The sequence below is a fragment of the Panulirus ornatus genome, chromosome 66, assembly GCF_036320965.1.
Source record: "Panulirus ornatus isolate Po-2019 chromosome 66, ASM3632096v1, whole genome shotgun sequence".
In the NCBI taxonomy this organism is placed as follows: Eukaryota; Metazoa; Arthropoda; class Malacostraca; order Decapoda; family Palinuridae; genus Panulirus; species Panulirus ornatus.
In genome coordinates this window covers 21,768,523-21,780,194 of record NC_092289.1, presented here as the reverse complement: position 1 = coordinate 21,780,194, position 11,672 = coordinate 21,768,523, and the positions used below count along the sequence as shown (strand labels likewise).

The 11,672-nt window shown below is 36.4% G+C and overlaps 1 protein-coding gene across 1 annotated transcript; it reads left to right on the top strand.

The window, feature by feature from the left end:
* Positions 1-45: 45 nt before the first annotated feature.
* LOC139746848 (INO80 complex subunit C) lies at positions 46-11,022 on the top strand. The gene is made up of 4 exons (XM_071658462.1): positions 46-272; positions 3,031-3,130; positions 7,225-7,292; positions 10,819-11,022. Exons 1-4 carry the CDS (start codon positions 198-200, stop codon positions 10,948-10,950), a joined length of 375 nt encoding a protein of 124 aa, XP_071514563.1. The 5' UTR covers positions 46-197; the 3' UTR covers positions 10,951-11,022.
* The last annotated feature ends 650 nt before the right edge of the window (positions 11,023-11,672 follow it).

Genomic DNA, 11,672 nt, shown 5'->3' with positions numbered 1-11,672 from the left:
TTCTTAAAGACATAACGTTTCCATTTCAAAAAATATGATTTCCAAAGGTTTTGTTTGGCGAATGATATTTTCATATTAAACTCTTTTGCAACAGTTTATTTTCCGCTATTGAATTTTACGGTTGAAATAACAGGGTAAACAAACCTTCCGAACAGAGTTTTCAAACCAGTAATTAGTTTTGGTCCACAGTTTATGAAATGGTTACGACAGAAGACGTAGTTGAAGAGAAGGAGGAAAAGAAAGCTCCAGTGTTCAAAAACCCCGAGTTCCAGGTAGGACAGAGAGCCATAGAACATGTCATTGAATGGCTTACTTCTGATGGGTGGGTAACGTGTTACCGGGCGTCATATTTCTGATGGGTTGGTGGACTGTCATCAGTTGTGTCATACTTCTGATGGGATAATATTTTATTAATAGCGCACCAGTCCTCAAGGGAACTTTCCTTTAAGGGTTGGTCATGACGTAAAAATCAGTATTTTACGTTATTAGTGTACTATTGCTGTACTGTGCCACATGAAAGGTGATGTAAACAGTTCTTCCATCACAAAAATGTCATATTATCTGAAAATGTACAGAAAAGATGATAAAGATAAGGGCAATTTCTGTGCATATTATAATGACAGTCTGGGTGTCTTTACACCCGTTCCAATTTTTTTCCCCGTGCACCAGTTGGCTAGATGGTTATCATTGAACACCATACTGTGGAAATATTTTTCTGCCACTGTAGGTAGAAGTTAAATACTGGCTTAGATAATACTGGAAATTTATTTGATCGCATTCAAAGAGCATGTCCAAAGGGTTAAGAATAAGGCTGTTTTCATTGCTTTCATCCAAAATTACAAAGAATTATTCTCGTAATGCATTTATTTTAGCCTCTTTTGACTTGTGAAACAGTTAATTAAATTGTGTTTATGCCTTTTATATAAGATGATTAAAAAATCTTACTTTTGATGCCTACATGAGTACATATGGCTACACCAAGTGTATGACCTATTCCTAAAATAACATTGAAAATACGGTAAATATCACCCTTAGGGAAAGTTTTTGTAGGGTTTGTAAATTTCTATAAATCATATACATTGTTTTACATCATATAATACCACATTTTCTTTCATCTTCAACGCCCTGCCCACTTAGAAGTTTTTCATTTTTATTGGATAGTAAAAAGGAGTGCAAATTACTTTGGGTACTTTTTTACAAATTCCATTCAGAATACACCTTTGGATGATATGAGTTTAATGAATATTCTTCTTTTATACCACTATCTATTCAGTTTAGTGATTTTTAATTGTAAGATAGATGTTATCTTTGATAGTTATCCTGTGACACTTTTAAGAAAGATTTTGAAGCTTATGGAAAATGTGTAATCATGTTCATCAGGCTCAAGTTTTACAGTATCCTTTGATAATGTTTTGGGAAATAGGATACACTATTATCCAAGTTTGGACAGAAAACATCTTCATTTTCATTACAGCAATAACACCAATTTAGATGAGATTAGGTTGTGTTTGTTTCCATTGTATTTATTGATATTGAAAAACAGACTACTGTATAACATAAGTTTAGTTGTATGGTTTATGTTCAGTACTTGAATCCCCCATTTTCCTTCATATTGCTTTACCCTTCATTTTAGTCTGTTAGATTTATGGGAAACTTATGGAAGATAATTTTTATGTAAATGATAACCATTATAATCAAGGAAAATACCAGAGTTTTAGTTTGATGAATAACCACTTTAGTTTTGAGTCATTATTGCACACATATTGTATAAAAGAACAAGACACACTTAACTCTTTTTTTTGGCCATCCTTGCATACAATGTACATTTGAAAAAGATCTCTCCTGAGTATGTTATTTCTATTATTTAGAACATAATTTTGTAAACAGAATTATATACATTACTCAACCAGTTGAAACATTTTTACATTTGATATGCTCTCTTAAACTTATACTCCTCTGCTGCCAGGAGTTACATTAATCCAGCAGTATACTATCAGGCATATTTAATGAGGCATATGATGTGAGATGCTTTCCTGTCTTGAAGGTAACTTCCAGACCACTTCAGTATTTTTCTTGTACCCAAACTCACTAATTGATATAGTATTACTTCAATGGTTTAACAACTGCTTCATGCCACTCAACAGATTTCTCCTTTTAATTTCATCATGAGAAAGACAGTTGGTAACAGTCAACCAATCCAAAAGCATTGGTTAAAAAGTTGTTTCTGTCAGATATAGGAACTTGTTTAGTAAGATGCTCTCCATTTAGCAAAAACATGATGTTCTGGAGACAATATTGTGACCTTGAAGACTGTGAATCAATTTGATAAGTTAGGCATTACTCTTCTTTCTAATGTGAAAATATATATAGCCATAAGAGGGTGTGCACACTAAGCAAGAAACAAGTTAGGATGACATAAAGATCTTTTGTTTCAACAAAATATTGAATGAACAGATTATGTTAACTTTAGAAACAATAGATACTTAGAAATGCTTGAAAATTTACAAGACTACAGAATATTCATTGATGGCATCCCACTATTGTAGAACTCCTTTCCCATATTGTGGCAGAATATGATATAAAGAATACTGCCTTGTATCTCCTGCATATTGTAGAAGGTAATTGCATGGGGTGGGAGTTGAGGGTTGGAATTCCTCTCCTACTGTATTTGTTTTTAAAAGAAGGAACAGAGGAAGGGGCCAGTGGAGGATTTTTTTCTATAAGGCTTGGGCATCTGTTCCTACTCTCTTGTGCGGGAAATAGTGTATTGTATGAAAAAAAGCATAATTGCATGCATATTCATATAAGTTTTTATGTATAAACCTTTACTTATTTACAGATATGAGCACAGCTTTTTCTTTTGACATTTTATATTTGCTGTGGTATTCCATGTTAGATTTCAAGCAGTTGGTTATTGCTTCACATATAACCATTAATATGCATAGATAAAGAGATAATCATTTTATATGCCCATTGTAACTAAAGTTTTTGCATTACACTGATATGTGCTTTTTGATCTCCACTGACCAGCATACTGCCTTCCGGAGTAGCAAAAAGAGAGGATGGCGAAACTTGAAGCAGATCATTTCCCTAGAACGGACATATACCTGGCCACATGACTCTGTTCATTGTAAGTTGTTTTGCTCATTATACATTATGTAGTCTTGCCATTAATTTCTGTAAGCTACAGCTACTTAGAAACTGTCTCAGGTATTATAGTGATTATTAAAAAGTGATATTATAGTCATAAAATGTAGATGAAACTGTTTATCACCACTGACAGAGCCTTATGAGCATCTGAGAAAGCATTGCTTTATGAAGATTAGTACTCCAGTTTGCTCCCTAATTAGGGTGTATCCACAAAGATTCATCCCCTTTGGCTAATATTCATCAGATGGGACCAACAGTAGTATGGTGAAGTGGCACAAGCTGACAACTTAACCTAATTGCTCATTTGCTCCACCTTCCACCATACAGCCTTGATTACAGTTGCTAGTGGGCTCTTTACACTGTGACAATAGCTTTTAGCTTTTAGAATGTCAGATTTGTATCTTATAGCCATATGACATATTGATTGGGTTACAGAGGCTGTAGTAAGTAGGAGTCGTTAGGAAGTCACCAACTGAAGAGGTATATTACCGGCACTACCCACCTTGGTATTAAGAGGGTTAGTGACAACTGCAAAGTGAGCTAGCACTTCATTGTTTGTCAAGCTGCACTCCTTTGACTCAAGTGCCAGTCTTTTCTTTCTGCTTCACCCACACGTGGACTGTTGGCATTCCAACCGCAAACATACAAATTTTCCGTCACACAACACTTGACAAAACTCACACATCTCATTCTTTGTGACTAGAATTTTGTGGTGAGTGCTGTGTACTACCCCTGCCTTTTGGCCAATAGGTAGGAGCAATAGACAGAAGTAGTAGATAGGAATATTAGACAGGAGCTTAGAAGTAGTAGGTTGGAACATTAGGTTGACACATTTGGTAGAAGTGGCTGGTAGGAACATTGAGAGCCTCTGAAAACACTGTGCTAGAGCTGCCTTCTGTCGGTGACATGTTAAGAGTGAGGCACGAAAGGCTAAGAAGCAGCATTGGTGTTCACCAGTTACAGAGACTCTTTTGCCAGGGTCACACCCATGAGGGAATTCCCAAAGGGAATGGGTGTCAGATGTAGATTCATGGATAGATAGATATAGAGGCTCTTGTTTTCAAGGCGTCTCTTAACCTAAGTTTTATAATTCTTTCAAAAAGTTTTCATGGGACTTCTACTAGAAGGAGGGAAATAGGGCAGCAATTCTTCGAGTCTGTTTCTAGCATTCCTAGTTTTGGTATCATTGTTATGTTGGCCTCTTTGAACCTTCATGGAAAGTATCCTTTGCTTAGCTTAGATTGCAGATGCTTTGAAGATATTGAAGTTTCTGTGGAGTTAGTGTGCTGATTTGCTTTTCATCTATCTTATTTTTTCCTGGGGCTGACTCACTTCTATTATTTCTTGCATGGGCAGGGGGTATGATGTATCTGTTGATGGGGATTGCAGCTAATTATACTTTCGTGGGTTTCATACTACTGTACCTGTCTAGTACCTTGTCTGTTTCATCATTTTAGTTCCCCTCAAGGTTGGTATTGGGGGGATCATTTTTAATTATTCTACAGAATAGGTTCCACTTGGCCTTCAGGGTAGCTCGCTATTGTGTACCAGGAATGATTGAAGTGGTTGATATAGTGACTATCATGGGAATGCGATCACTGCTTGTGAGGTTATCTTGTCCAATGTTGATATTGTGGTATTTTTACTGAAGAATGGCCCATCCACTCATATACACACACACACACACACACAATTTTTTTTTTTTTTTTTTTTTTTTTTTTTTTTGCCGCTGTCTCCCGCGTTTGCGAGGTAGCGCAAGGAAACAGACGAAAGAAATGGCCCAACCCACCCCCATACACATGTATATACATACGTCCACACACGCAAATATACATACCTACACAGCTTTCCATGGTTTACCCCAGACGCTTCACATGCCCTGATTCAATCCACTGACAGCACGTCAACCCCGGTATACCACATCGATCCAATTCACTCTATTCCTTGCCCTCCTTTCACCCTCCTGCATGTTCAGGCCCCGATCACACAAAATCTTCTTCACTTCATCTTTCCACCTCCAATTTGGTCTCCCTCTTCTCCTCGTTCCCTCCACCTCCGACACATATATCCTCTTGGTCAATCTTTCCTCACTCATTCTCTCCATGTGCCCAAACCATTTCAAAACACCCTCTTCTGCTCTCTCAACCACGCTCTTTTTATTTCCACACATCTCTCTCACCCTTACGTTACTTACTCGATCAAACCACCTCCCACCACACAGTGTCCTCAAACATCTCATTTCCAGCACATCCATCCTCCTGCGCACCACTCTATCCATAGCCCACGCCTCGCAACCATACAGCATTGTTGGAACCACTATTCCTTCAAACATACCCATTTTTGCTTTCCGAGATAATGTTCTCGACTTCCACACATTCTTCAAGGCTCCCAGAATTTTCGCTCCCTCCCCCACCCTATGATCCACTTCCGCTTCCATGGTTCCATCCGCTGCCAGATCCACTCCCAGATATCTAAAACACTTCACTTCCTCCAGTTTTTCTCCATTCAAACTCACCTCCCAATTGACTTGACCCTCAACCCTACTGTACCTAATAACCTTGCTCTTATTCACATTTACTCTTAACTTTCTTCTTTCACACACTTTACCAAACTCAGTCACCAGCTTTTGCAGTTTCTCACATGAATCAGCCACCAGCGCTGTATCATCAGCAAACAACAACTGACTCACTTCCCAAGCTCTCTCATCCCCAACAGACTTCATACTTGCCCCTCGTTCCAAAACTCTTGCATTCACCTCCCTAACAACCCCATCCATAAACAAATTAAACAACCATGGAGACATCACACACCCCTGCCGCAAACCTACACACACACACACACACATATATATATATATATATATATATATATATATATATATATATATATATATATATTTTTTTTTTTTTTTTTTTTTTTTTTCGTACTATTCGCCATTTCCCGCATTAGCGAGGTAGCGTTAAGAACAGAGGACTGGGCCTTTGAGGAAATATCCTCACCTGGCCCCCTTCTCTGTTCCTTCTTTTGGAAAAAAAAAAAATGAGAGGGGAGGATTTCCAGCCCCCCGCTCCCTTCCCTTTTAGTCGCCTTCTACGACACGCAGGGAATACGTGGGAAGTATTCTTTCTCCCCTATCCCCAGGGATAATATATATATATATATATATATATATATATATATATATATATATTTTTTTTTTTTTTTTTTTTTTTTTTTTTTTTTTTCAAACTATTCGTTAGCGAGGTAGCGTTAAGAACAGAGGACTGGGCCTTTGGGGGAATATCCTCACCTGGCCCCCTTCTCTGTTCCCTCTTTTGGAAAATTGAAAAAAAAAAGAGAGGGGAGGATTTCCAGCCCCCCGCTCCCTCCCCTTTTAGTCGCCTTCTACGACATGCAGGGAATACGTGGGAAGTATACATAAACACCCATACATGCACATATACGTACATACATACACATATCATCATATACATACATACACATACACAGACATATATATGTACACATGTACATGTTCATACTTACTTGCCTTCGTCCATTCCTGTTGCTACCCTGCCACACAGGAAATGGCATCACTACCCTTCCACTTCAGCAAGGTAGCACCAGGAAACAGACAAAAAAAGGCCACATTCGTTCACACTCAGTGTCTAGCTGTCATGTGGTAGATTTTCCTATTTCCGAGTATCATATCTGCTTTGGTAAGGGCTGAGTGACCTATAAAGATTGGCAAGGAAGTTTGACATTAGGTATTGAACAGCAAATTATTTTATCAATCTTGATATATTTCTCCTGATGGTGTTTGTGGTAGGGTGTCCCAAGTTTGTATGTTTATTATTAATTGCTAATGATATAGGCTGGTTCTGGTACACGAAGGATCTTGTAGTAACATAGTTACATATAGTTTTATATATGAAACTTTTGTTTTGACTATTTTTTCAAATTTTTCAAAGAAAGAAGATTGTATATTAACTAAGGTCACCATAATCAGTAAGAATTTTTGCTATGATAATCCACATATTTATAATATGTGCTGCACCAAGATATCAAAATTTTCATTTGAATATGCTTTTGCAGACAGCAGTATTGATGCACCACCTGCCTTCACCCCTGCTAAGAAATACTCTGATGTTTCTGGACTTCCTGTAAGTATCTTTTCGTACAGTTCTTTACTATTAAGCATTAACATCACAGCAGTCACCCTTGTTAAGGTAATTGTATAACAAAAAGTCTTACCAGTTATATGTACATATGTATATGTAAAGCCCTTGGAAAAAATTTAGATCAATAATATTGTCTCCTTTTATAGAAGGGAGAATATACTCATATTTCTTTTGTTCAGTTTATTTTTGTTTTTTATACTTTAGATTTACATTTAGGTTTTCAAAAAGCATTCAGTAAGGTTCAGCATCAAAAATTACTAACAAAAAGTAAGTCACATGGCGTTGATGTGGTTGCACTTCGGTGGATAGGAAATTGGTTGACTTCCCATAAACAATGAGTTGTGATTAATGCTCAAGCCACAGAGTAGTTAGACATAATAAGTGGAGTGCCACAAGGGTCACTTTTGGGACTGGTTCTCTTTTATATAGAATAATGATATTGATAATGGGCTGCATTGCGAGATATCAAAATTCGCTGATGATACAAAGCTGGGAAATAAATCTTCAAGAGGTTATCCAGTCCAGGTGTTCAAAATTATCAAAGACCTTGATAATCTTGATCTGTCAAGTTACTCAAGACTTGATTTGTCTGATTTCACTCTTAATAATGGATACAAACATTTTGTCTTCATTTGATCTGACACCATTTTCAACCCATTTACTGCAGCTAGGTATTATACATCAAGGTATTTAATTTTCTGCTCACTGCAGCTATGGCAAACACAAATCTTGTATCAGCTACTTCTCCCTTGAGGTAGAATATATGGCCATTAATCCTTGAACTGCATTGTGCAAGTAAACTGCTCTACGGTGACAGCTGCTATGTGCCAGTAGAGGTGTAGAGATTTTAGCAGAAATGTTTTAAATTCGCTACTTATTCTATTCCATATCTTATCCATAGATGTCACAAACAACTTAACAACACAACTGGAAAAAATATATATCACAGTCTTTCATGAATTATATCATCAGGGCAGGAAGCCAGATGTGTATGGCAACTATTGAAGTCAGTTTTATGGTAAACCATTTCTCTTCTATTAGTGTTTATATTTTGGATAAAAACAAGGCTATTTTTTGTTATTCACATACATAGATCTGTGTATGTGATTTGTATGTATGTATATGATGCGCACAGTAAAGTATAGAGAAGTTTATAATTATGTGAGAAGTACGTTAATGATAAATATGGGATGTGTAATGTCACTGATCGAAAAAACATAAAAGTGTGTGAAGTTAGGGTGTAAACATAACTCTAGCTCAAGTTGTTTGCCATGTTTTAGCTGTCTTGAATTGGATTTTCAGTAGCATTTTGATTGTTAACATTCCAAAATGCTGACTTTTTAAACTCTTTGAACCTCATTCTCATCTTTCTGTTTACCAAAACGGCTTTTGCAGTGTAAGGCGTACTGGTGATTTACTACTGTGCGACTCCTTTCTCAGGGATTTTCACGAATTTTTTTTCATGATCCACAGTATTTCCAAATCATTTAACAGGGTGCAGCATAAATCTTAGCCTTCTAAATTTCCTTCCTCTCACTTTTCTTCTTCTCCCTGATCTCGTATGCATAACTTTCATTTTGGTCTTTCCAACACAGCAGTCATTGATGAAGTGACTTCTGTCTCATATCCTGTCAACCATGAATGATCTTTCCTCAGTTTCCACAATGTTGATTAGTATACCAGTGATTTTCACACTGCATACTTCAACTTACGTTCCTTTCCTTCCTGACGCCAGCATTTGTGCTTTTTCTCTCTCTGAATATATTTCCAGTCATAATTCAGACCTGTTTCACATCTTGGAATAGGGAAAAAGTAATTTAGCTACTAAACAAGGCAAAACAAAATTTTTGCTTATATCTTCTTTTATATTTCACTCATATAATTCTGTTGAATTTCAAGAGTATAATTCAATCAAGTTGGGCATACCACTTTTCTTTATTTCACCCTGGAAACCCCTCACAAGAAACATCAAATAGATCTGCATCTCAAGAGCTAAGGATGTATATCTGCCAAAATTATTTTTCTGGTAAGCATATAGTATATGCATATGCCTTTTCTGTTTTATGAACTGTCCTGCAGTTTTCTCTTTAGTCATCCTCATCCATTCATTGCTATGTTGCTGCCTTTGTCTTCTGCTGTTTGTATTTGAGCCACTGCTAATGGGAGCAGTATGCATGTGTCACAATCACTACCCCTGGAACCATTGCATGCATCTGGTTACTGCTTTCCATGGTTTTTGAGTGCAGACCAGCCACACAAGGGTTGACCTATATGATACCTCCTTCGTTTGTACTTCCTTCCTCCTCAAACATCACCACTCTTTAAGAGTCAGGTCTCGAAACATCTGAGGAGCTCAGATTAATTTCCTTTATATTCTTTTTCTTATACTCTTCCCTTTTCTTTTCATCTTGGATGACCATGTTTGGGGCCTTATTTTTGCCCTTGCCGAGTTGTCTACTTAGAAAAAACTGAGCCTTGGTTCCTGTTGACTTGGTACAACAAATCATCCGTTAAGGTACAAAGAAAGTTTGAGTGTATATTGTAAATATGGCTGAATCAAATAAGAAAATTTCTTATGGTTTAGGTTGCATTTCATCCTTGTTCAAGATGTTAAAGAATCATTTAGATCCTTATTTTTTCACATTAGGTTTATAAGCTTTAGTCTTATTAGGACCCAAATGGGTTTGATTACACTGTTTTGGAATCTTGAAGTTGTCCATTGTGAGCCGTAGGGAATTCTCACTGTTTGTTTCTAACTTGACATATATCCTTATGATGGTTCCAAAGTTCTTTAACTCTTACAGGTCAGCCTGGAGCTAAACAGTTGGTGTTCCTTGACTAATTAGACCATTTTAGGTTCCAGTCTGCAGGCTTTCACAGCTGGTCTAAACACTGTGTAGGTACTGGTCCAGGCCTATGGCTGCAGACAGTTTATTAAATGGTTATGAACACCTCAGCTTTTCTAGTCCTTCATAGAAAGTTGAATATGTCCTTTAGTACTTGTATTCGTCGTTTACAGATGTGATTCCTATTACTTGTGCTTCTACTTAGGCAAAACTAAGCTTGCTGTGTACAAAGATGAGAATTTATGCCTCCAATGCTTTCTCAATATTTCATCAGAAACTGTTCATGCTGCCCTGATCATTGGATTTGTGCACCTTTTGTAAATGACCATCCAGTTAGATATGTAAAGTATCTTTTGCATCAAATTAGATTTTTCTTCCCATAGTCTTTTCTACCAATATGTACTCAGGTCAAATTACCAATTAAGAGCTTCCAGATTCTTTCCAAATTTGTTTTCTCAAGAAAGTAAATATTTTATTTCAGTAACTGAAATGTTAAGGAAGACTTTTTTCTATAACTTACTCAAGATTGAGGAAGTGTATTATTGAATTATGTTGTAGGTAGGTAGAGAGATAGTGTTAAATTGATTGATTATGATGCTGTTGTAGAGTAGTTAACAATGTAAAAAGCTCAAAGCATGCACACATTTTTTTCTTCTTTACAGGCTAACTACACTGACCCTCTAACTAAACTTAGATTTGCCGATGCATCTGAATTCTACAGAGTTAGAGATCTTCCAATGGATATAGTTAATGGACTCTTGGAATTGAGAAAAGCTAATAGCATTGTTGGTTAGATGTGAACCCACATATCACTTTTTTCCTCTACTTTTCAAATTCTATGATGCGTCAATAAATTATGTTTAATATTTCTGTGTCATTCCCCTTAATTACATGAAAAATATAGATTTCTTACTACTGTAGAAAATTTTACCAGTTCAGTAAACAGTATTACTAGTGTTACATTTCAGCATGGAAATGTAACAGTATTGATCATAGGAAATAGTAGACCACAGTAACTGTTGGAATAGTTTTGTATTAGTAAAGGTACAGGTAGCAGCTTTTTAGAAGGATCTAGGATTCTGTACTGTAAAGATTAACCAAGCAGGCATATATAGTGCATTATTAAATAACTATACTTATTAGAATCATTAGTTTCTCTTACGCTTTTGTCCATCATATAACTACCACTTCATCTTTTTATTATAGATAAAAGCCAGTAGAACGACATCTGATGTTTGAGCTTTTGCACCAGTCTAATGAATCTAATGAATAAGAAATTGTTGGCAGTGGTTGTGTTAACAATTTTCCTCTTAGATCTTTTGTACCAGTCTGATGAATAAGAAATTGATGGTTGTAGTGGTGTTAAGATTTCCACAGAAGGCTCCGTTACAATATTGATGACACAGTTGTTAACTTTTTGTATAAGGAACTTCTTTAAATTGGTTTTATCAAAATGATTATCATCATTATAGTATTTATGTGGTTAGACTAGCACCAAATGTCATATGTATACAGT